The 20,293-nt window shown below is 38.1% G+C and overlaps 2 protein-coding genes across 4 annotated transcripts in view; both read left to right on the top strand.

The window, feature by feature from the left end:
- Positions 1 to 1,471: 1,471 nt before the first annotated feature.
- agmat (agmatinase (putative)) lies at positions 1,472 to 6,916 on the top strand. Its single transcript, XM_084719946.1, has 7 exons — positions 1,472 to 1,877; positions 3,361 to 3,563; positions 3,754 to 3,802; positions 5,355 to 5,550; positions 5,958 to 6,137; positions 6,311 to 6,395; positions 6,476 to 6,916. The coding sequence occupies exons 1-7, from the start codon at positions 1,597 to 1,599 to the stop codon at positions 6,547 to 6,549; spliced, it is 1,068 nt and encodes a 355-aa protein (XP_084576072.1). The 5' UTR covers positions 1,472 to 1,596; the 3' UTR covers positions 6,550 to 6,916.
- Positions 6,917 to 15,346: 8,430 nt separating this feature from the next.
- Positions 15,347 to 20,293, top strand: part of hspg2 (heparan sulfate proteoglycan 2) — a 142,141-nt gene continuing 137,194 nt past the window's right edge. For all 3 annotated transcript variants that reach the window (XM_084720435.1, XM_084720436.1, XM_084720434.1), the window contains exon 1: positions 15,347 to 15,689. In XM_084720435.1, coding sequence (XP_084576561.1) covers positions 15,621 to 15,689 — 69 coding nt within the window. In that variant the 5' untranslated portion in view covers positions 15,347 to 15,620. The remainder of the gene's footprint in view (positions 15,690 to 20,293) is intronic.

The raw sequence follows: 20,293 nt of genomic DNA, 5'->3' as shown, positions 1-20,293 counted from the left end.
ATAATTAATCATTAAATGGTAACACTGAAGTAATGTTCAAACTTTGTCAGTTAAGGAATTGACATGTAACCAAATTAGCTGGATTTCAGTGAGATAAAACTATTTCAGAACCATGTGTTTACTCAGTACCAGTTCTCACAGAAACTTTTTTTTTTAATCAAACTAGTTGTCAGATGCAAACATTTACATAAATACAGATATTTAAATGCACTTTTATGTAAATGAAAACCAGCTAACTTGGTCACATAAAAAATAAATGTATGAAGAGTGAATTAACATAGCAACCTGATCATTTGCTGAAGGTAAGCAACATGAATTCAAGATACATCCTGCACTAGTTCATGTATTATATCATCATGAGACATTTAGGCATTACATTAGGATATAATTTGTACCTTTACAGATGTACCAAATAAATTAATGTGTTTAACATCAAAATAATATTGTTTAATATGCACATCTTAAAACTGACCGAAAACAAGGAAAACAAAGGCCCTTCAAAGGTAATTAAAAGGTGCTTTTCTTATGTTTTTTTTTTGTAGTTTTTAGTTTTTTTGCTTCTAAAAAAAAACCCTGTAAATTGCATATAGTGTATTACAAATACTGTAATAAATTAAAATACATTAACACATATCAAGCATTACCAAGCATTGCCATTAACAAACAAATTTTTCAACTTAGTGATCAAAATTCTCACTTACTATCTTAAACATTTTATGGTTTTGAGTTTCTATATTGTAACCTTATTGTCACTTTGTAACTCAAAACTTTGACTTACTGTCTCATAATTTGGGATGAGTATTTTTGTTTTTTTATAACTGTAGTCAGAAACCAAAATCCAAATGTTTTAATTTTTTGACCTCCTAGCATGTCAAAATTCTGGCTTAATCCACCAATTTTGACATGGCAAAATTTCAAGACAGTAATTTAGTGCGCTACAATAGACCCTGACAGTTACACCAGGTAATTAAGGTCTCGTTCCATTTAGTGTGGCAGTGCCTTTCCTTTGAGCCAACATGCACAATAGCAGCAGTCTGACTCTGTTTGACCTGAATGGAATGGAACCTTAATCGATAACTTTAGAAACACCTGCTTATTCTAGTATTTCGTGAGATATTTTTTCTGACCTTTCGCTCGTAATTTTATTTTTTGAGTTTTAATATTTTTGTCGTATATATTTTTTGTATTTTTTTTTTTTCCTGTCAGAAATGGTCTTCAACAGGCTGGTCCCGCCCACCTGTCCGTTATCACTCGATTTATGGACTGCTGCCTTCAGGGTCACAACCAGATCGGAACTTTGAAAATCACAGGGGGCGATCCTACATGAAAAGTAGAAAACATATAACCAAGCTGGGCAAATGTGATGCGTCATATTGTTTATGTTAGGATGAGAAATGGTGCATTCAATGGCCACTTCATTAGATATCAAACACCACTCTGGACGTAGCGTTTATTCTCTTTTCCTTGACGGATACCAGAAAATGAAATTTTACGAGCTTACAGGGATACAGTTAAGGTAGCAGCTGAAGTCGCTCTCACTTTCTCCGCAACTGGCAAAACACGGTTCCGTATTACACTTTTTAACGGTTAGAAAGTATGTTTTCAGTTTGGAGAAACCTAAATATAACCCGGTCTGTTGGGACTGCGGCGGACCTCTTCTCTCTCCGGGCACGACAAACCACAGCTGTCTGTATAAACCCCAGCAGAAAGTCCTCTGGTAAAAAGTACAACGTGCCACCGAGCGCCGAGTTTGTTGCGAGGGTGTCAGGGATCCCCACCATGGCCAAGCTACCCTACCAGGACACCGCGGAGGGGCTCGATGCGGCGTTTGTCGGCGTCCCGATTGACACCGGGACGTCCAACCGCCCCGGAGCGAGGCAGGTGCCGTTTTTCTCTGCAGCTGCTGATGTTATAAAGTGTCGGTCTGTTGGTGCTGATCATGGGTTTATGACTGCGACAAGAGTTAATACAAGGACACTATTGTCCAGTCCTGGATGAAGTATTCAGAGCCTTTATTTAAAAGTAAAAGTAGGGGAGACCAGGAGCAATTATAACAGGGAGCTATTGTAACTCACTCAGTTAGGCAACTCCAGAAACAAGTAGGGCTGTAACGATTAATTGACTATTAATCAATTATTGAATAAAGTACAACTATTTTGATAATCGATTAATCAATTTGAGTAATTTTTAAAGAAAAATGTACAATTTCAACAAGATACACATACATACATTTCACAGAATAACTTAAAAATATTGAGACGTTACTCAGAGGCCCTATTATATGGCAAAATCTATTTTTTCTTTCTCTTTTCTTTTTTTTTTTTTTGACATACACGACTGTCCTGCACCAGTATTTATCACGTTGGGTGCGCATGTTTTTGTAAATTTTTCGCACAGCTTCTGAATATGAATGGTTACATATCACATAATGTGGACAGTCAACATGCTGTTTTAATGATTCTTGCCCAGAAATCCTTTGAGTACACGCTGCACTGCAACAAAAAACTTTAGTAGTAGTCGTAATTTAATATTTTACTCATGGGACCTTTAGTTAGTCAGTTATTGGTGCATGCTGGGCCAGTTCAGTTGACCACTTTGATCACTGGGCTGCACTTCTTCCACACCTCACTGATCTTACAGTCAATTTCAACAAGCACTGTACAAGAGAAAAGAGTGAAAATATTTTATTTCATTCTGTTTGGAGTTCTTAGATATGTATATATTTTCTGTTTTATTACTCCTCCTTGGGTTGTGGGCAAAACAAGACATTTGAGGACATCATCTTGGGCTTTGGGAAACAGTGATCACCATTTTTCACCATTTTCTTAACTTTTATATACAGGTTTCAGTGCAACGTCATCACAGAGATTCACACGCAACTAAGAGGCAGAAAGCAGGCCTGTCCACATACCACAACCAGTGTTGCTAACAGATTTAGCAACTTTACAGATCCATTTAGTGACTTTACTTACAAAAAACGAGTAGCAACAAATTTAGCAACTTATTCTGCCTGTAATGTAGATGTTCAAATAATGTGTTTGAGCTGTTGTTCACATTCTTTCTCTTGGGCTCAGTGTGTTTCTATACAGATTACAGGTAATCTGGTTATTTAGAGAACTAACTTATCGATGTCCAAGTTACTTTTTAACGTAAGTTGGTGCCAGCCGTTTCGTCACTGTCCCAGACCTGCAAAGCTGTCACCCTTGTCTCATGTCTTGTACAGTAAATTTACAGTAGTTTCACATTTCTTTCAGATGTGGCAGGCCGTAAAGTAACCTTGTCTTGAAGATTTTTACTGTGAGTTAATTAACGTTGTCGCTGCACCATTGAAATTAAAACATATTCCCTCCTCTGTCGCAGGTTTGGTCCCCGGCAGATCAGGGTGGAATCTGCCATGCTGAGATCTTACAACAGCGGCACCAGAGCAGCACCTTATGAGTCCCTCATGGTGGCTGATATCGGGGACGTCAATGTGAATGTGTACGACCTGAAGGACACCTGCAAACGCATCAGGGAGGCCTACAGAAAGATCCTGGCCACTGGCTGCATTCCTCTGACTATGGGTGAGCGTGACTGTAGGAAAAGAAGAATGTGTCCGTCTACATTTTGCCATCTTCTAGACAGATCGGCAAGATAACTCAGTTATTGTTTTATAACAACCAAGCTCTTCGGTGTCTGCACAGTCATCCATTTCAATAGTCTTATCGACTGATGATCAAAGGTCAGACGTTAAGGAGTTTTTGTTGTCTGCAGGTGGCGATCACACAATCGCTTATCCAATCCTGCAAGCTGTTGCTGAGAAGTAAGTTGGCCATGCTTCATTATCAGGGCTGTACATTGTATTTATAATCATAAATTATTTTCATACTATCATCAGTTCACATTGCCTGAAGTTTAGGCATGACTTTTTCCCTGTTTCCACAGTTTTGTGTAATTTGTTAAGAAAAAATGTCCAAATTCTATGATTCCAGCTTCTCCAATGTCAATATTTTCTGGTTCTTTTCTCCTCTATGGCAGCAAACCAAATATCTTTGGGTTGTGGACAGAACAAGACATTTGAGGACGTCAGCTTGGGCTTTGGGAAACACCCATCAACATTTTTCACTTTTTTTCTGACATTTTTATGGCCCAAATTATTGATTGATTATTTAGTATATGAAAAGTAAATCAAAGAAATGAAAAATGTCCCTCACTTGTCTTGTTTTGTTTGGCGAACAGTCTGAAACCCAAAGATAGAGACAAGTGATGAATAGTCACATTCAATAAATGTTTGGCATTTCTTGGCTGCATGCATTGATGATTTTGCCTGACTGTACATTGTTTGAGGTTGTGTGCTGATCCAACACAGAAAACATGAAGTATTTTTTACCCACCCTGTTCAATTGACGGCCTGCGGGCTAAATCTGTCTCTTTAACAACCTCAGTCATGTCCTGCGATCATTTATAAAGATGAAGACAGTACACAATTGTGATTTTATTTACATAACCTGCTAACATTCAAAGTTTATGGGTGCTTACAACAGTTGTTGAGTTTTTGAGATATCAGCCATATAAATGTCTGCCTTCTCTCCAGTTTCTAGTGCTTAAAGCACCAAAAATGTAGGAACTCTTTTCTTTGTAGACAAAAAAGTAATTCAGGTAGATTCTAATGCAGAAAGAAAGTAGTTCCTACCGGAGACTGCTCACAACAAGATCTGTGAATAATCTTGTGTAACCAGGTCATCATTTCTGGAAAGAGATATTGATTTTGAATTTTTCAAATGTATTTTTTAGTGCCTTGAGCACCACAAGCCAAGCACCATTTAGTTCCACTATATTAGAGAGAAGACAGACATCTTTACAACTGATATCTCCTAAACCCTGCAGCTCACAGGACAGAAGGAAAATATTTATCTTTGATTTTGGGATTAACTGTCCCTTTTACACAAGCGGCTTCTAATCCAGGATTACAAAAGAGCATTGTTTTTTGCTGCACTTTTCTACACAATGTTTTTTCCTTTGTGAAAACTAATAGAGTGTAGAGAAAATTGAAAAATATAAAGTGCTATGGGCCTGGATGTTTACATTTCCTATGTCTAACTTGTAAAGTTAGTCATTTAATGTGTAAAAAAATGCACTTTTTTCTAAATCTGGCCCTTCTTTTTAAAAATACTTTTTCACCTTTTATGTCCTGATCAGGTCGGACAGCTGAAGTTCAGGCAGGAAAGGGGGAGAGAGATAATAGGGGGATGCCAGGCAGAAAAGGGCTGCAGGTTGGAGTCAAACCCACCCTTCTAAAAAAGTAATTGATTAGGCCTCTCATACACCGTCAGCTTCTTGTGTCTCACTCAGTCTGTTCTGTTATAATTTGTCAGGCATGGTCCAGTGGGTCTGGTCCATGTGGACGCTCATGCCGACACCAGCGATGTGGTCTTGGGGGAGAAGATTGGACACGGGACTCCGTTCAGACGTTGTGTGGAGGAGGGGCTACTGGACTGTAAGCGGGTGGTCCAGATCGGCCTGCGCGGCACCGGCTACTCCGCAGACTCGTATGAATGGAGCCGAGCGCAGGTAAAATACATCTGCAAGAGTCACTGGAGGTCTGGTAGATAATGTGAAGCAACGCCTCAGACAAAATGACAACAGTCTGGTATTACTGCATAGCCAGAGAAACAGTAAGCAGTTCATTAATATCATTATGTCTGATGTCATGAATGTATGTGAACATCTTGTTGTCATTGTAGAAGAAAAAGAAACCTCATAATTTCACTACAGGTTCTGAGATTAGGACTGATTAGATTAATGTAGGGCAGCAGATCTGGATCTGAAAATAAGTGATCTGGCTAATAACAGATGATGACTGTAAGTCACTGACATTTCCTGCTGTTGTACAGTAATAATGTTGCATGTTGTCCTATTTAAGCAACAAAAAAAAAGATTGTCTTTGAACAAACAATGCTCTTTTCTACATTGTGCAGGGTTTCCGTGTGGTCCAAGTGGAGGAGTGTTGGTTCAAATCTCTTGCACCGCTGATGGCTGAGGTCAGGGCTCAGATGGGCAGCGGTCCAGTATATCTCAGTTTCGACATCGATGCTCTTGACCCGGGCTTTGCCCCTGGAACAGGCACACCAGAGATAGCAGGGCTCACTCCCATACAGGTAAACATGGTCAAACAGACTTTAATCCTCCTGAACAGTCTTCTGACACAATCTGGTTATATTCATGTATTACTGTAGCTCACATACACGTGGAGGAGGTTCAAGCTAATGTCTGTGCTTATTTATCTTCTGTGTAAATACGAATATATGTTTGTTATGTTGGTTGGATTTAGGGAGTTGAGATTATTCGGGGCTGCCGTGGTCTAAACCTTGTTGGATGTGATCTAGTGGAAGTGTCTCCACCCTATGACACCACAGGTATTTATTGTACACACTTTATTTTTCATGAAAGTACTTTTATTTAGGACCATTATTTATACATTTTTTTTCCTTCACAGGGAACACTGCACTGACTGGTGCCAACCTCCTTTTTGAAATGTTGTGCGTCCTCCCAAAAATTAAATACTTCTGATCAGTGAAGACCACAGAGAACAAAACAGATATTTAATCATGAATACAGATATCTCAACACTAACTGAGTAGGATGTCTTGTTAAATTAACTGGTAAGGAAATCAAGTTCTCCAAAAATGACAATTTAATATTCTAATCAATAAAATTATTGGATGTTATTACATTTATTAAGTCACATAATCTCATGTCCTGTAGACGACGTCATTGTGTTGAATGTTTCCATGTTTCCAACAAAATACTGACTTTGTTTATCGTTCATGTTGATGAAACAAATTAATAAATCAAGCGCACACTAAGTTTGACTTCACTTTCATGTGTTTGTCAGATCACAGTTCTTGCCAACTGGAAAACATTCAAAAGTTGGAATGTAGGCCTGCACCTGAGATACTATATGAAAAATGCAATGATTTAATGTCTGGTGACATGATGAAAGTCTATCCCTAGTCTATCTAGGGATTTAAATACTGGATACTGACTGGATAAAATCCGGACGGTGGACAGAACAAATATCACTCTGAGTAGACATCCTCCTCATGTACATACTGTGTTTCAGGATTATAGCACATCACTGGCAAAAGCTAATTTAGCTTGAGTTTGTCCTTTGTATCCACTGCATGGAGAAATCATCTTAGTCTTAAATGTAATACCCTCTCTAGCTCCAGCAGAGGGCACTCAATGTTCAAGTATGTTCTCCTTTAATGAAGTCTGCCACAGAAGTTCTGTCTTCTACCAAAATGTCTGTCTTTATTGACCAGGATCTTGTCATAAAACTCTTAATTGCCATTCATTTGTTAAGTAAAAGGGTGACTGTAGTGGAACTATGTTTCAGGAACGCCAGTAAAGACTTTCAAAAAACATGTCTTAAGGGCATGAATAGTGGACCGCAGACAAGGACCAGGTTTATTGCACAAAGAAAAGTCACAGATCTCTGAGAATAAGACCTTCTTTGTTTATCTCTGTTGCAATGATTTGGACCATTCTTTCTAAAATTATTCTCTGGCAGATCCACCAATTTTATTGAAGTGTAATATCGCTGAAGCAACCTTTTGATTAAATGTAAGTTTTTGTGTGCAGAGAGGCTGCAGTCATAAAGTTTAGTCCATCCACTGACACATAATAAAATCTTCTCTCTGACCTTCTCAAGTTCAGGTCTAGATGACCCATAAGACAAAATGTATGCTCATTTATGTTTATGGCTGACTCACAGTCGCTTCCCTGGTGGGGCGGACGATGTGGACGGACAGCATGTCCTACTGTAGGACATCGTAATCTTCAACAATGTCTGGAGGGAAAACTGTAAATTTTCTTTATCCAGGCCTGTGGAGGAGGTACCTAACAACAAAAATGCTATTAAATAAATGCAATAAAGGATGTGTAAAATGCAACAGCTGATCCTACTCACAACATTTAGGCCCGGTTTCAAAGACGAAGCTTAAGCCTTGTCCCAGACTAAAATGCCTTTTTAAACTGTCTTAAATCGACTACAAGAATGAGGATTAGAGCTATTCTAGGGCTAAATTTAATCTTAAATTAATGTATATATATCTTTTTGTTTTCAAGAAGATATAATGAACAAAATTACTAATTTGTACTCCGTATACTAATTTAAAATTGCTTAAATAAGCATCTCTTATTGACTCAATGCCACTTTTATTGAATTATTTGGTTAAAATGAGGGTGGAAGCGAGGACAGATATGACCCATACACTGTATGTGAGCTGAATGAAACGAAGGTGGGAAAAAACTCCTGCACGTCCTCCTCCAGAATAACTTCATGTGTCAATGGCGTCCAGGGCGTTGACCCCCACTGAGAGCGGAAACATTTCATATTCTTTGGCCGATCTGTCGTTCATTATCACAGCTGTTTGCTGCAGCTGCACAGTCCAGCTCCAGTTGGCAGTTTGCACTGTGCTACAGATATTCTCATGTAATACACAGAGCTACACCACCATAAACCATAACTCATGTCTGAATCTAATAATATATACAGAGTGCAAACACAGCAGCTGCACTGGGAGTCAATCAGATTTTTGCTCGTAGACCGCTCCTAAACTTAATGTTATGAGGGATAAACCTGTAAAATATTAAATATTCTGCATCCAACATGTGTTAAGCCTGAAATCCAGTAGACATAAACTTCTGTATTACACTGCGTTGTTCTTAGCATAATTAAAATTCTTTGTGCAGCATATTCTGCAAGCACGCTAGTTAAACAGCAGTGTACTTTACTAGACTGTAAACTCCAAACAAACACTAATAGATGGTGTTTGTGAGTCTCAGAGGACTTGGCCAGTATTTGCAGGAGTCGAGGATGCCGCGGTATCTGTAACATTTCTTTGAGTGGGACGTCGGGTTTGGGACCTATAATAATGGGTTGAGTCAGTTTGTACTAAACATGTTTGACACAATATTTCCAGGACGTTTCTGCTGACAGGGTGCAAGGGAGGAGTCCCTAAATCACACCACTGTGGTCAGTGAGATGCTTCTAGTATGCATTCACAGTCAAAAGACCAGGAATGATTTCTCTGCGGTATTTAAGAAGAGACTAAAGAGCACAAGAACAAACTCCTGCTCTGCTCTGAGGCCTGCAGTTTACTTGTGACTCAGACTCTGAGGTAAAGCATGATGATTTATGTATGTGGAGGTCTTGAATATAGCATCAACAAAATAATTCAAATGGGAAACAGTTAATATTGTAACTGTTGATAATTTGACATCCTACAGCGCAATTCTTTTTTGGCTTGTGACACCTTCAAATATAATTTTACAACACTTTGTCACCCCTTGCATATGTCAACCAATTGAAATCAGCTCACCACAAAAATCCAAAAACTTTTATTGGTCTCAGACACATAAAAACAAAAGCGAACTTCAACAGCTTTGTATACTAATCTAATCTATTTTATCATATTTTTATATTTTAGTAGAGTATGATCTTGTATATTCCTTATATTGTGTATTTTTATTGACATACACAGTATCATACAACCCCAAATCCAAAAAAGTAAATAAAAACAGAATGCAATGATTTGAAAATCATTTTCAACCTCTATTCAATTTAATACAGTACAAAGACAAGATTTAATGTTCAAACTAAAAAACACTTTTTAAAAAATATAAATATACACTCATTCTGAATTTGATGTTTGAAGTTTGGTCGGGGCATCACAAAAACTTGGAAAGTTCTGGAATGCTAAAAAAAAACACCCGTTTGAAACATTGGACAGGTAAACAAATGAACTGGTAACAGGTGACAGCATAATGATCGGGTATTAAAGGGGCATCCTTGACAGGCTCAGTCGTTTACAAGCATGGGTGAGACTCCCCACTTTGTGACAAACTGTCGACAAATAGTCCAACAGTTTAAGAAAAATCTACTTACTACTTACTTATGTTAATATATTTAAAAAATACTAAATTTACAATAAAACAAAGAAAGATTTGAGGAAGGTCTGGAAAAATAAATAGTGGTTTAGGTGGCAGATATGTTTTTTTTTCTTCTTCTTTTATTAAACATCTTGTGACCCCCAAGATTTATCTCATGAACCCTTGCAGAGGTCCTGACCTACACGTTGGGAACCACTTCCCTGCTGGCGGCCTGTGGGATATCCGTCTATTCCCCTCTGGCTTCTCCTCTTCATGTCTTGGCTGAGTCTGAGTTTTACAGTTTTACTCCCTCATTTATCACTCATTAGTATCCATCCACCCACTAAAAGTTTTCTTTTCTTTTCCTTGCTCTATTTCCTTTTCATTACACAACTATCGCACAGTGAGTCACTGAATTTTAAATACCCCCTCGACTCAAAAATTTATTTTTTACTTATTGTTAGTTCACTTGGCTGCTTTGGCTTCGCTCTGCAGACTGATGTGTGTGCAGAGCTTGATACTGTAAAACTTTTCACATTCATCTGCTGAGTTCAGCATGAGTGTGTAAGACTTTTGTAAGAATTTTGGGACATTGCAACTACTTTTAAAGCCAATTGTGGTCCAGTATGCACATTGAACAAGTGTAATGCTCACTTGATGCCAATCCCATGCAGTTTTGGGGGAAAGTTTTGCATGCTGTATAAGTGTGTCATTTTCACCCATCCTAAAAATGGTGTATTTGAATATTCCTACTTGCTGGGGTCCATAAACAGTATTGGAATTGTATAGATCCGTGCTTCCCAAACTTTTTTTTTTCTGGGGAACCACCTTTTTTAAAAATGGCAAACCATCTCCACCCAGTTCACAACAGATAATAAATCCTGGAAAGAGTTAATATGTGCATAAATGAACATTACTGACATTTCTACATCACCTTGTATTATGTTAACTTATGTTATTGAAAGTGGGGGAAAGTGTTTCAGCGGGGACCCATTTCACTGCTGCACACCAACACCACAGGCGTGCTTTCTTGAGCGTGTGCACTAGGGATGTTCCTGGCGACTAAATTACCTGTCGATTAAACGCAAAATTTAATTTAGACTAGTCTAACACTAAGAAAACAAAGTCGTTAAAATGTAGCAGAATTTATTCATCTATAATGTTAAACACCGTCCGAAAAAAAAAAATCGTGTTTATTAAGAGCCTTTTGAAGCCGTTAGTCAGTCTACAATCGCCAAATCGTATTTTAAATGCTGGCGAGATGCGCGCTACTTTGCTCTGTGCAATACAAACCTTACACATTAATGTACAAAACGTAGCAACAACTCACTAAACGCTTCACCTTTTCAGACCGAAGAGGGTCACAGTGTCTGCAGGTAAAGGATCCAGAGCTAACGTTAGCTGCTAGCCTGACACACAGTGTGGCTAACGTTAGCAGTGCTAGCAGCAGCAGCAGCTCCGCTTGTAGGTATATGTCTGTGTCTGTGCTTAATGTGGGCACGTTTCTCCAGTCGAATGAATATATATATCAGCTTATTCTGTCACAGTCTACATTCATCTGTCCGCCTTTGCTAATGTAAACATCCGGTGTTGCCACGGCGATCGGTTCATACGCGCTGGATGAGAGGAGCTGCGTCTGACAGAGCCGCTTAGAGGCAACAGATAAATGGCATCATGCACGAATGAAAGATTGAAAAATATTTAAAATATTTTATTTATTTATTATTATTATTATTATTATTATTATTATTATTATTATTATTATTATTATTTTACAAATTTAAAACTACTAGTATTTCTGGTGCCGACTAGTGTGTGTGGGGACGTTTAATCGTAAAGTTGTCCATGTGATGGCAACCATACTTTGAAGAAAAAAAACATGATACAGTCCTTATGACAGATAAATGGGCTATTTAAAGCCGATCAACTCCAGTAATTCTTTTCTCATTAGAAGAAAATGTGGGTAAGAACACTGTTGCGTGAAAAAAAAAAAAAATACTGTCAAATACCGTGAAACCGATATGATTTTTTAAATAAAAATCGTGATATGAAAATTCTGTCATACCGCCCAGCCCTACTTGAAAGACAACATTTACACCATGTATTTAGCCCGAATCTTCGCTGGAGATCCTTAGCTTGGAGCCACGTTCACGTGTGTGTGCACACTGTCTGAACTGTGTGTGTGTGTGTGTGTGACGGTGTGCACGCGGACAGCATGTCCAGGCTTTTGGAGACTGGATTACACCAGATGAGCAGTGTGGAGGCATTTTATGTTTCCTCTTTTTTTTAAATGTTTTTTATTAAGGTTAAAAACTTTTCGCCATTTATTTAAACTGGAGATTTTGCGACACAGTTTTCCTGTGAAACTAAAAAAGTGGAACCTGACCCTCCATCAGCATGAAGGTGAGTAGATAACGAATTAATTTTCATTTTTGGGTGAACTATCCCTTTTAAGTCTCCACTGGGACATGCAGGCCACAACCTATGATTTCACAGTATCAGTTGTAAATGATTTAGAATTTAATCTTTTGTGAGTTTCTCCAGAACTTATATTGTTGTACAGACACATGGTTGCTTGTAATGTTCTTAATAAACAACCATGTTCGAGCTGAGAAGTTTGGACTTCTCTCATTTATTGTTTCCTTGTTACACTTAAGTAAATGCTGGTTACTTGGTATAATACCATTACACTGCTATATGCACCTTCAAGTTTACTAAACAAAAACAAAACTTTGCATACATCCACAGTAGGTGCTTTATTTATTTTTATATCTTCTGTAATCTAATTAGATTGTACAAATGTAAATCTCACAGGTGCTACATTCATAACATACCAACCGATCTAATAAGCCCATTCTGTTCATCTCCCTTTTAGACTATTTTGGTGAGCAAGTGAAAACGGCTCCTCAACATTTCTATTCAGGGTTCAGCTTTTAATTGGCAGCAGCTGTTCTCCCAAATCTCTGAGTCTTACAGTACACTCCTTACACAAGTTGCATGGATGGACTCAAACATACAGGCCTCTGCACACACAGCTCCTGACTCCAGTCCTGACACGTAGTTTACCATATATTTATATGCATGGTTTATATTTAGGGAAAATTCTCTGATGGGACAGCAACACGGGACACTTAATTGTGTTTCTATTTTTACTTGGTGCCTGAGTTTGTCCTTTGTATCCGCTGCATAGAGCAGTCGTTTTAGTCTTTGGTGTAGTAGCCCTGCTAACCCCAGTAGAGGGCACTTAATGCTCACCATGTTTAGCAAGAGCAATCTCATTTAATGAGTTCTGCAACAGCACTTCTATTTTACACCAAAATAAAGGAATCTCAGTCTTTTAATGACCTGTATCTTTCCATAAAAACATTTAATTGCCATTAATTTCATAAGTAAAATGCTGAGTGGAGTGGAAGTACGTCTCAGAAATGCCAGTCAGGACTTTCAAAATTTGTGTCTTGAAGGCATGAATAGTGCACAGAGCAGGTTTATTGCCTAATTAAAGAAAAATGACAAATCTCTGGGGATTATTTATAGTCTTCTTTGTTTAATTTTTCTACTTATTAAAGTTTGTTGACAAGTGTTATGCAGCATGTCTAGATAAACCCTGACCTTAATCTGCACAGACGTAGTTACTGGTTACTATATCGTCGGTTTCACCATGGCAACATTAAAACACAGCTTAAAGTAATGCATCGGGAATAATACTCCAATAATAGACCACATATTAACAGTGGTGGAAAAATTCTCACTGCTTTTACTGAAGTAAAAATAGTTATACCACAGTGTAGAAATACTTTGTTACAAGAGTAAAAGTCCAGCATTAAAGTTTTTACGTAGGCTATAAAGTACAAAAGTATTTACATTAAAATAAGTGCCAAGACTTAGAGTATACAGAGAGTGCCCATTTTAGAATAATATATAGTACATTAATGGATTATCTTAACCTGTATTATTTATTTATCTATAGTACAAAATAACTAGTGACTAATGTTGTCACTTAAGTTTAGTGGAGTAGAAAGTACAATACTAGCTTCCAAAATGTAGTGAAATAGAAGTAGGTTATAAAAGAGCAGAAAATGGAAATACTCAGGTAAATTACCTCAAAATTGTAGTGTACTTGAGTAAATATATTCAGTTAATTCCTACCACTTCATATATTCATATACTAAATATAAACCATTTAAAAGGCTAAAAGTAGCTGTACTTTTACTCAAGTAAAAGAAGCAATACCTAAAGTACCGATAGAAAAAGTATATGAATTGCTGAATTTAGAATAATGTACATCATTATTATTTGATTATTGATTATTAGAATACATTTTAAAGTAATCCTCCCAACACTGGCTGTATATACAGGCTACTATATAAATGTTAAACCATGAAAAGGGTCATTCTGTTAAATACTTGTACTTCTCATAGTTAATTAATTAATTTGTTGATTTATGCTTCATATTAAAAGTCTGAATTTGCAAAGTAATCTGCAAGTAACAAGTAACTAATGTCAATTAAATGTAGTGTAGTTAAAACTACAATACTGGCTTCTAAAGTATGGTAGAGTAGAGGTATAAAGTAGCGGAAAATGGAATACTCAACCTTGAGTAAATGTACTCAATTACTTTCCCCCCTTCATATATACATATCGTAAGAACAAAATGATCATTCTGCCTCATAAGTACCTTTATTTTTGATAGTTAAAATAAATTTTGCTGCTAATACTTATGTACTTATGCTGAAATTTACTAATTTTTATTAAAAAAAAAAAGCGATGGTAGTATAGACCTGAAAGTCCTGTATTGATACCATGAATTGAAGTAAAAATGTGGGGTAAAAAGTACAACACTGAGACGTATATACTCACGTATATACACCACATGTCTCAAAATTGTACTTGTACTTAAGTAAATTACTTAGTTACTTCCCAACACTACATGCAGGCTTGGGGTGTAATTCTGTTCAACACGTCTAACACTTTATTTCAATACTATTATTCTGAAATTCTGAATACTTTTTGGAGTATAACGCGTATTACTACTTTTACTTCCTTACTTACTACTTAAAGCGTTGTGATAAACTGAATATTTAACGCCACTGGCAGACTTGAATCGGTGTTAAATTAACGATGTGAGCACCGCAGCAGTGTTTTCTCGGGTCTTGGGCTCATGTGAGGAGTGTGCGCTCAGGTTAAAAGGAGATAACGTGGGTCAGTCTACTAGGTGGCGTTTGCCCGCACCGGGATCAGCTGTCTTCTCTCTCAACACTCCCTGAATTCCATTCCGCCTTTTACTTTTCCAGCAGCTCTCCCTCCTCACTCTCTCTCACTCTCTCTAGTCTCAGCTCTTGTCCCAGCTCAGGACTTCCCAGCGACTTTACAGGACCGCATTTAGCCAAACAACAAGTCCCCAAGTTTCGGAGTGCGCGGCAGAAGGAGAAGAAGAAGAAGAAGCGAGTTTTGGAGCCTCACCGAGTCGATATTTTGCGTTTAAAGCGGAAAAAAAAAACAAGCGCGAAGAAGAAGGATCCGTGTTACCTGTTGATGAGGTCCCACCGGGTGCGGGGCGCAGAGGAGCAGTCGGGTTCCTTCACGCAGAAGAAAAGTGTGAAAAAGGTGCAGACATCACACCAGTCCAGTGGCCAGGAGGAGTGAAGTGAAGGACCTCGGGTTTTCCTTTTCCCCAGCACTTGCAGCCTGCGCTGGGTTGGTGGAAAATGGGCACTCCGACCACTTCGATCTGTGGACTTATCCTCTGTTTGATACTCACATGCCAGCTGGTTACTGTAAGTCAAACTTTATTTTTTATTTTTTTAACTCTTTCTGCTCACTTTTAAACTCTCCGCTGTGGATTTTATGCTTGATTCACCCACATATCTTACCTATAAAAGCATTTAATCCCCCCATAGAGGTCAAATCAAAGGTACAAATCGGTGCTTTTATGTCCTATTTAAGTAAAGAGGAGGCATGTGTTGATGTTGCTATTTGTGTGCAGTAAATAGTGTGGTCTGCTCACATGCAAAGTGGGCTGCAGAACAGATTCCAGCCCACTCAGTCATATCAGCATGTACCGTAAAGATGCTTTTAAAAGTAATATGACAAACTAGAAGCTGCTGTTGAGTGAAGCTCAAGCTAAGTTTGTCCATAGAAACAAGCTATTCATAGTCTCCCTGGAGTCCTCAACTCCTCTAAACCTTCTCAAACTTAGTCAGGCTACACTTTACACTGCCTCACACTGCTTTTTTTTTGGTTATTATATATTTATGGAGTTGCAAAACCTATATGAAAATGTGCATTTATTACCAGTATGTCTTGTTATTCCTTTGTGTCCTCAATCATTTAGATTGACTTATTTACTCTGCGTTAACAAAACAGTCCTGGAAATCCTTCACAATAAAAGTCGGGATTCATTTGCAAAAAATGGGCAAAAGACACATTGAATCCACTTGTCCACAGCTATTGTCCATCCAAGATCTACTGCAGTTGGGAGACTGCACTGTAGCGGGAAGGAATTTCTTACTAAGTTGCCTCCTCTGGTTTTCACTGTTTGACTCCATCTTTATTTTCATTATCGTTATTTTTTTTTCTATTATTCAGTTCATAATTTAGTTCATAAAATGCATAGGGGCCAAAGATCATGTCTTCAGATTGCTCATTTTGTCCAACCAATAGACCAAACTTAAAATTATATTAGGACTGCACAATATTATGAAAAAAAAAACATGTTTGCAACTACTACGATTTTGCACTATGTCATAATGCAATTTTGATTGTGTAGCTGTAGTTCAGTTGAATAGAAAATGGACTTAAAACTGTTAAAATAACCAAAAATTCCACATTGAATCCATGTGTCCGGTGCTTTTTTCCTACATCCAAGATCCACTGCAGTTGGAAGAATCCACCGTGTTGGGAAGTTGTGACTAAGTTGCATCTTCTGCTTTTATTCGTTCAGCTTTCACTATTGTGCAGTAAACTGTAGGATTGCAATTGAACTTTATTTTTGTTTGATTATTTTGTCTGTTATTTGATTGCTAATTTAGTCCATAAAATGCATTGTCAAGTGCTATGGTCCTCTATTCAAGGTCTACAGCAGTTGCATGCGCTAATGCAACATATTGGGAATTTCTTACCAAGTTGTCTCCTTTAGTTTTATTTATTAAGCGTTCGCTATGGTGCTGTGCACTGTATTATTGCAACTAATCTTTATTTTCATCATTGATTATTTTTTCAATTATTCAATTGATAATTTAGTCTAGAAGATGCTTCACGCCACAAGATTATATCTTCAGATTGCTGATTGATTCAGACACAACTAACAGTTATTTTCATTGTCTATTTAGCTGCTGATTATTTCCATGATTAATCATGTAGTCTATAAAATGTTCAACAATTGTGACGTCTTTAAATTGCTCCTTGTGTCCAACCAATGATCCAAATCCCCAAGAACGCTTCATTTATTGTCATGAATGAAAATAATATGCAGCAAAATGACTGAAACAGTAGGTGTTGATTGATTTTCTTTCGACTGGTTAATTATTGCAGCTCTAATTTTGTCCATCCAATACTAAAACCCAAACTTGTAATGATATACAACAGATAAAATCAGCAAATTCACACATCTGAGAAGTAGAAAACATTCTCCAGTTTGGCTTGATAAAAGACTTAAATAATTAATAGAGTATCGAAAATGGTGTCAGTTAACTTTCTGACCATCAGTTAAAGGTGGGGTAAGTGGTTTATTTTTTTTTATATCATGTCAGACAAAAGTTCCACAATAATCTTAAACCATAAAATAACTCAAGTGGTCTGAGAGAAAACTAGACTTACGCTCCTCCTCTGGGGTCTGTTTTCAGGCTTTAGAAAATCCAGCCTGTAACGGGAAACTTTGCCCAATCACAGGTCAGTAAGATAGTTGATTGTTGAGTTTCATTGAGTTCACCTTGGAATCAACTATCTTTCTCCAGAATCGGTTACTGCCCCTTTAATAGATCAATTGTCTCTGCTCTAGTGTGCTGCCCATGCACTGTTGGGTATTTATTCACGCGTAATTGATGATATTTCAGTCTGACATATTTTTACTCCGCTATATCTGCCGTGTGAATCATATAGAGGATGAGCATCACCTTGCTGCTGAGAATAGACGCCCCCTCCCACCCTGTAGAAATCCCGTCTGGTCTCTCACCTTTATGCCCTCCAATAAACAGAGCTGTCATGGTTGAGATATCTGTGACTCGTCTGCGTTGATTTGATCTGAAGCAAAGCCTTTTTGAATGATGGGACATAGTTGCGGCGGCCGGCGGACATAAATCTTTCACCTGCTGGATATAGAGTATATGAGCAGTAATATTCCAGACGTTTGAAAGGCTATAGCGCTGATGGCTTCAAGGTATATTTAACATCCAGCGGTGACATGCTATCGAGCGCGGAGGCTTTCCTGTGGATGACATGATCTATCACTTTGTGCCAGCTCACACAGCTGAGACAAAAAGGTGAATTACCTGCATCCTCAAAGGCAACACAAGTAATATATCTTCAATATCATCGATCCGCAAAAAAACTTCCCAGTCCCCAGAGGCCTATCTTCATCTGTCGTGAGCTGACACAGGAGGGTAATAGGAGACGGCCTGTCCATGCTGTAACCACAGCCTTGATCGACTACCAACCCAACAATACCAGCATAATTGAATTATCTGGAACCACAAGCATCTGTTTCTTGCATTATGACTTTGAAGTACAACAGGCCGACTGTCTCTTGATTCAATTAAGCACACGTACTGGTGTTACTACGGGTCCTCCGCTCTCCCCGCTGGAATGTCAGGGTCATGCGCATCGACTCAAACAATCAAAGTCAATAAAAACTCACGGTGGGTAAGAACTCCCCGTCACAAATGAGTCCTCCGTAGCCCGCTGTGATCCACCAGCAGTAATAGTGTGAGAAATTATCCAAGTGAAATGTTTTTTTAACAGCTTGACATTTGAGAAAACCTGCAAAACTGGCCAGGGACAGTTCACCCCGAAATCAAAAATACATATTTTCCTCCTGGCCTGTCGTGCTGTTTGTTCATCTAGATTTTTATGGTGCGAGTTGCAGGGTTTTGAAGATATGTCATGTAGGGACTACTTTCTTTCTGCAGGAGAATCGACTGTAACTACTTTCGAATCTATTGGAACAACTTTCTTTCCATATGACAATAGTTTTTTTCTACATGAAACTACTCACAACAGGGTCTGTGGATTATGTTGAGTGACTGGGTCATGATTTTTGGAAAGAGACAGAGAAGTTTAGAATTTTTCAAATGTATTTTTTGTGCTTAGAGCAGTGTGCCATTTAGTCCCATTATATTAGAGAGAAACCAGACATCTTTATGTCTGTATTTCCAAAATTTTGCAATTCACACCAAAAAAAATCTAGATGGATAAATGGTGCTACAGGCCAGGGGAAAAATATGTATTTTTGGCTTTGGGGTGAATTTAAGTAAGGGATCATGTACAGTGAGCAGGTCATTATTTTGAAATAAACCTCAACAGGATGATGCAGGAACCTGATGCAAGAAGCAGACAGGGCAGGGCTCAACAATTAGGATTGCCTACTTGCCCAGGGCAAGTCAAATGCCATGTCAGGCTAGTGAAAAAAGATTTGATTTGATTAATTGTTTGTAATTTTTCATGCAAAAGTGGCACAAAATGCTGTTTTCACCTTCTCAGATATGGAGATTTCCTGCTTTTCTCCGTTTATCATAGTAAACTGAATGTCTTTGGGGTTTAGACTGACAAGGAAGAAATTTAAAGATCATCTTGGACATTTTCACTATTTTCTGACATTTCATAGACATTGTATCCCTAGATTAAACATAACGGATATCTTTAATCTTTGTTGTTATTTAATAACCACTAAAAAATAAGCCAATCTGTTTGAGGGGCAAGTAAGAATGGACTTTGGGCAAGCAGACCAGGCAAGTAAAAAAAAAAAAAAAGAACATTAACGTTGAACCCTGAGCTTCATAACAGTGTTTTATAAGTGAAAATTGATTAATAGGACCTGTGGTCAGTGCTTCTGGTCTTTCTTAATCATACATAAGAGCGTGAGGCCACTTTGTTTTCTGATGGATGACATCAGACCAACTGTGAGACAATTTTGGCACAGAGATCTCTCCCAGTATAGACTGTCATAAGTGTCCCTGGACTTCATTGGGGGCTGGACCGGGGTTGGGGGAGGGGTGGCCTGGATTCCTATGAATATATAGTCTGCCGAGTGAGTGGCGTGGTGTAAATTGTTCTGTTTCTCTTCTGTGTGTACCTCCGCCCCTTCATCGGCTGCTAAATGTTTGCAGCGGCGGTTTGATCTGATGATATATTTAGTCTTTGCTGGGTGATGTATTGACCTGGCGAG

Source organism: Lutjanus erythropterus, chromosome 6 (assembly GCF_056507025.1).
Source record: "Lutjanus erythropterus isolate fLutEry1 chromosome 6, fLutEry1.hap2, whole genome shotgun sequence".
Lineage (NCBI taxonomy): Eukaryota > Metazoa > Chordata > Actinopteri > Lutjaniformes > Lutjanidae > Lutjanus > Lutjanus erythropterus.
Note: the sequence above shows the minus strand (reverse complement) of the source record. Positions and strands in the feature narration are given on the sequence as shown.

Bases quoted from the DNA above. Each gene is read 5' to 3' on its own strand.
- agmat (XM_084719946.1), top strand. From the start codon at position 1,597: ATGTTTTCAGTTTGGAGAAACCTAAATATAACCCGGTCTGTTGGGACT. The intron at 3,564-3,753 runs GTGAGCGTGACT...TGTTGTCTGCAG, and splicing joins CTGCATTCCTCTGACTATGG to GTGGCGATCACACAATCGCT. The intron at 6,138-6,310 runs GTAAACATGGTC...GGTTGGATTTAG, and splicing joins CAGGGCTCACTCCCATACAG to GGAGTTGAGATTATTCGGGG.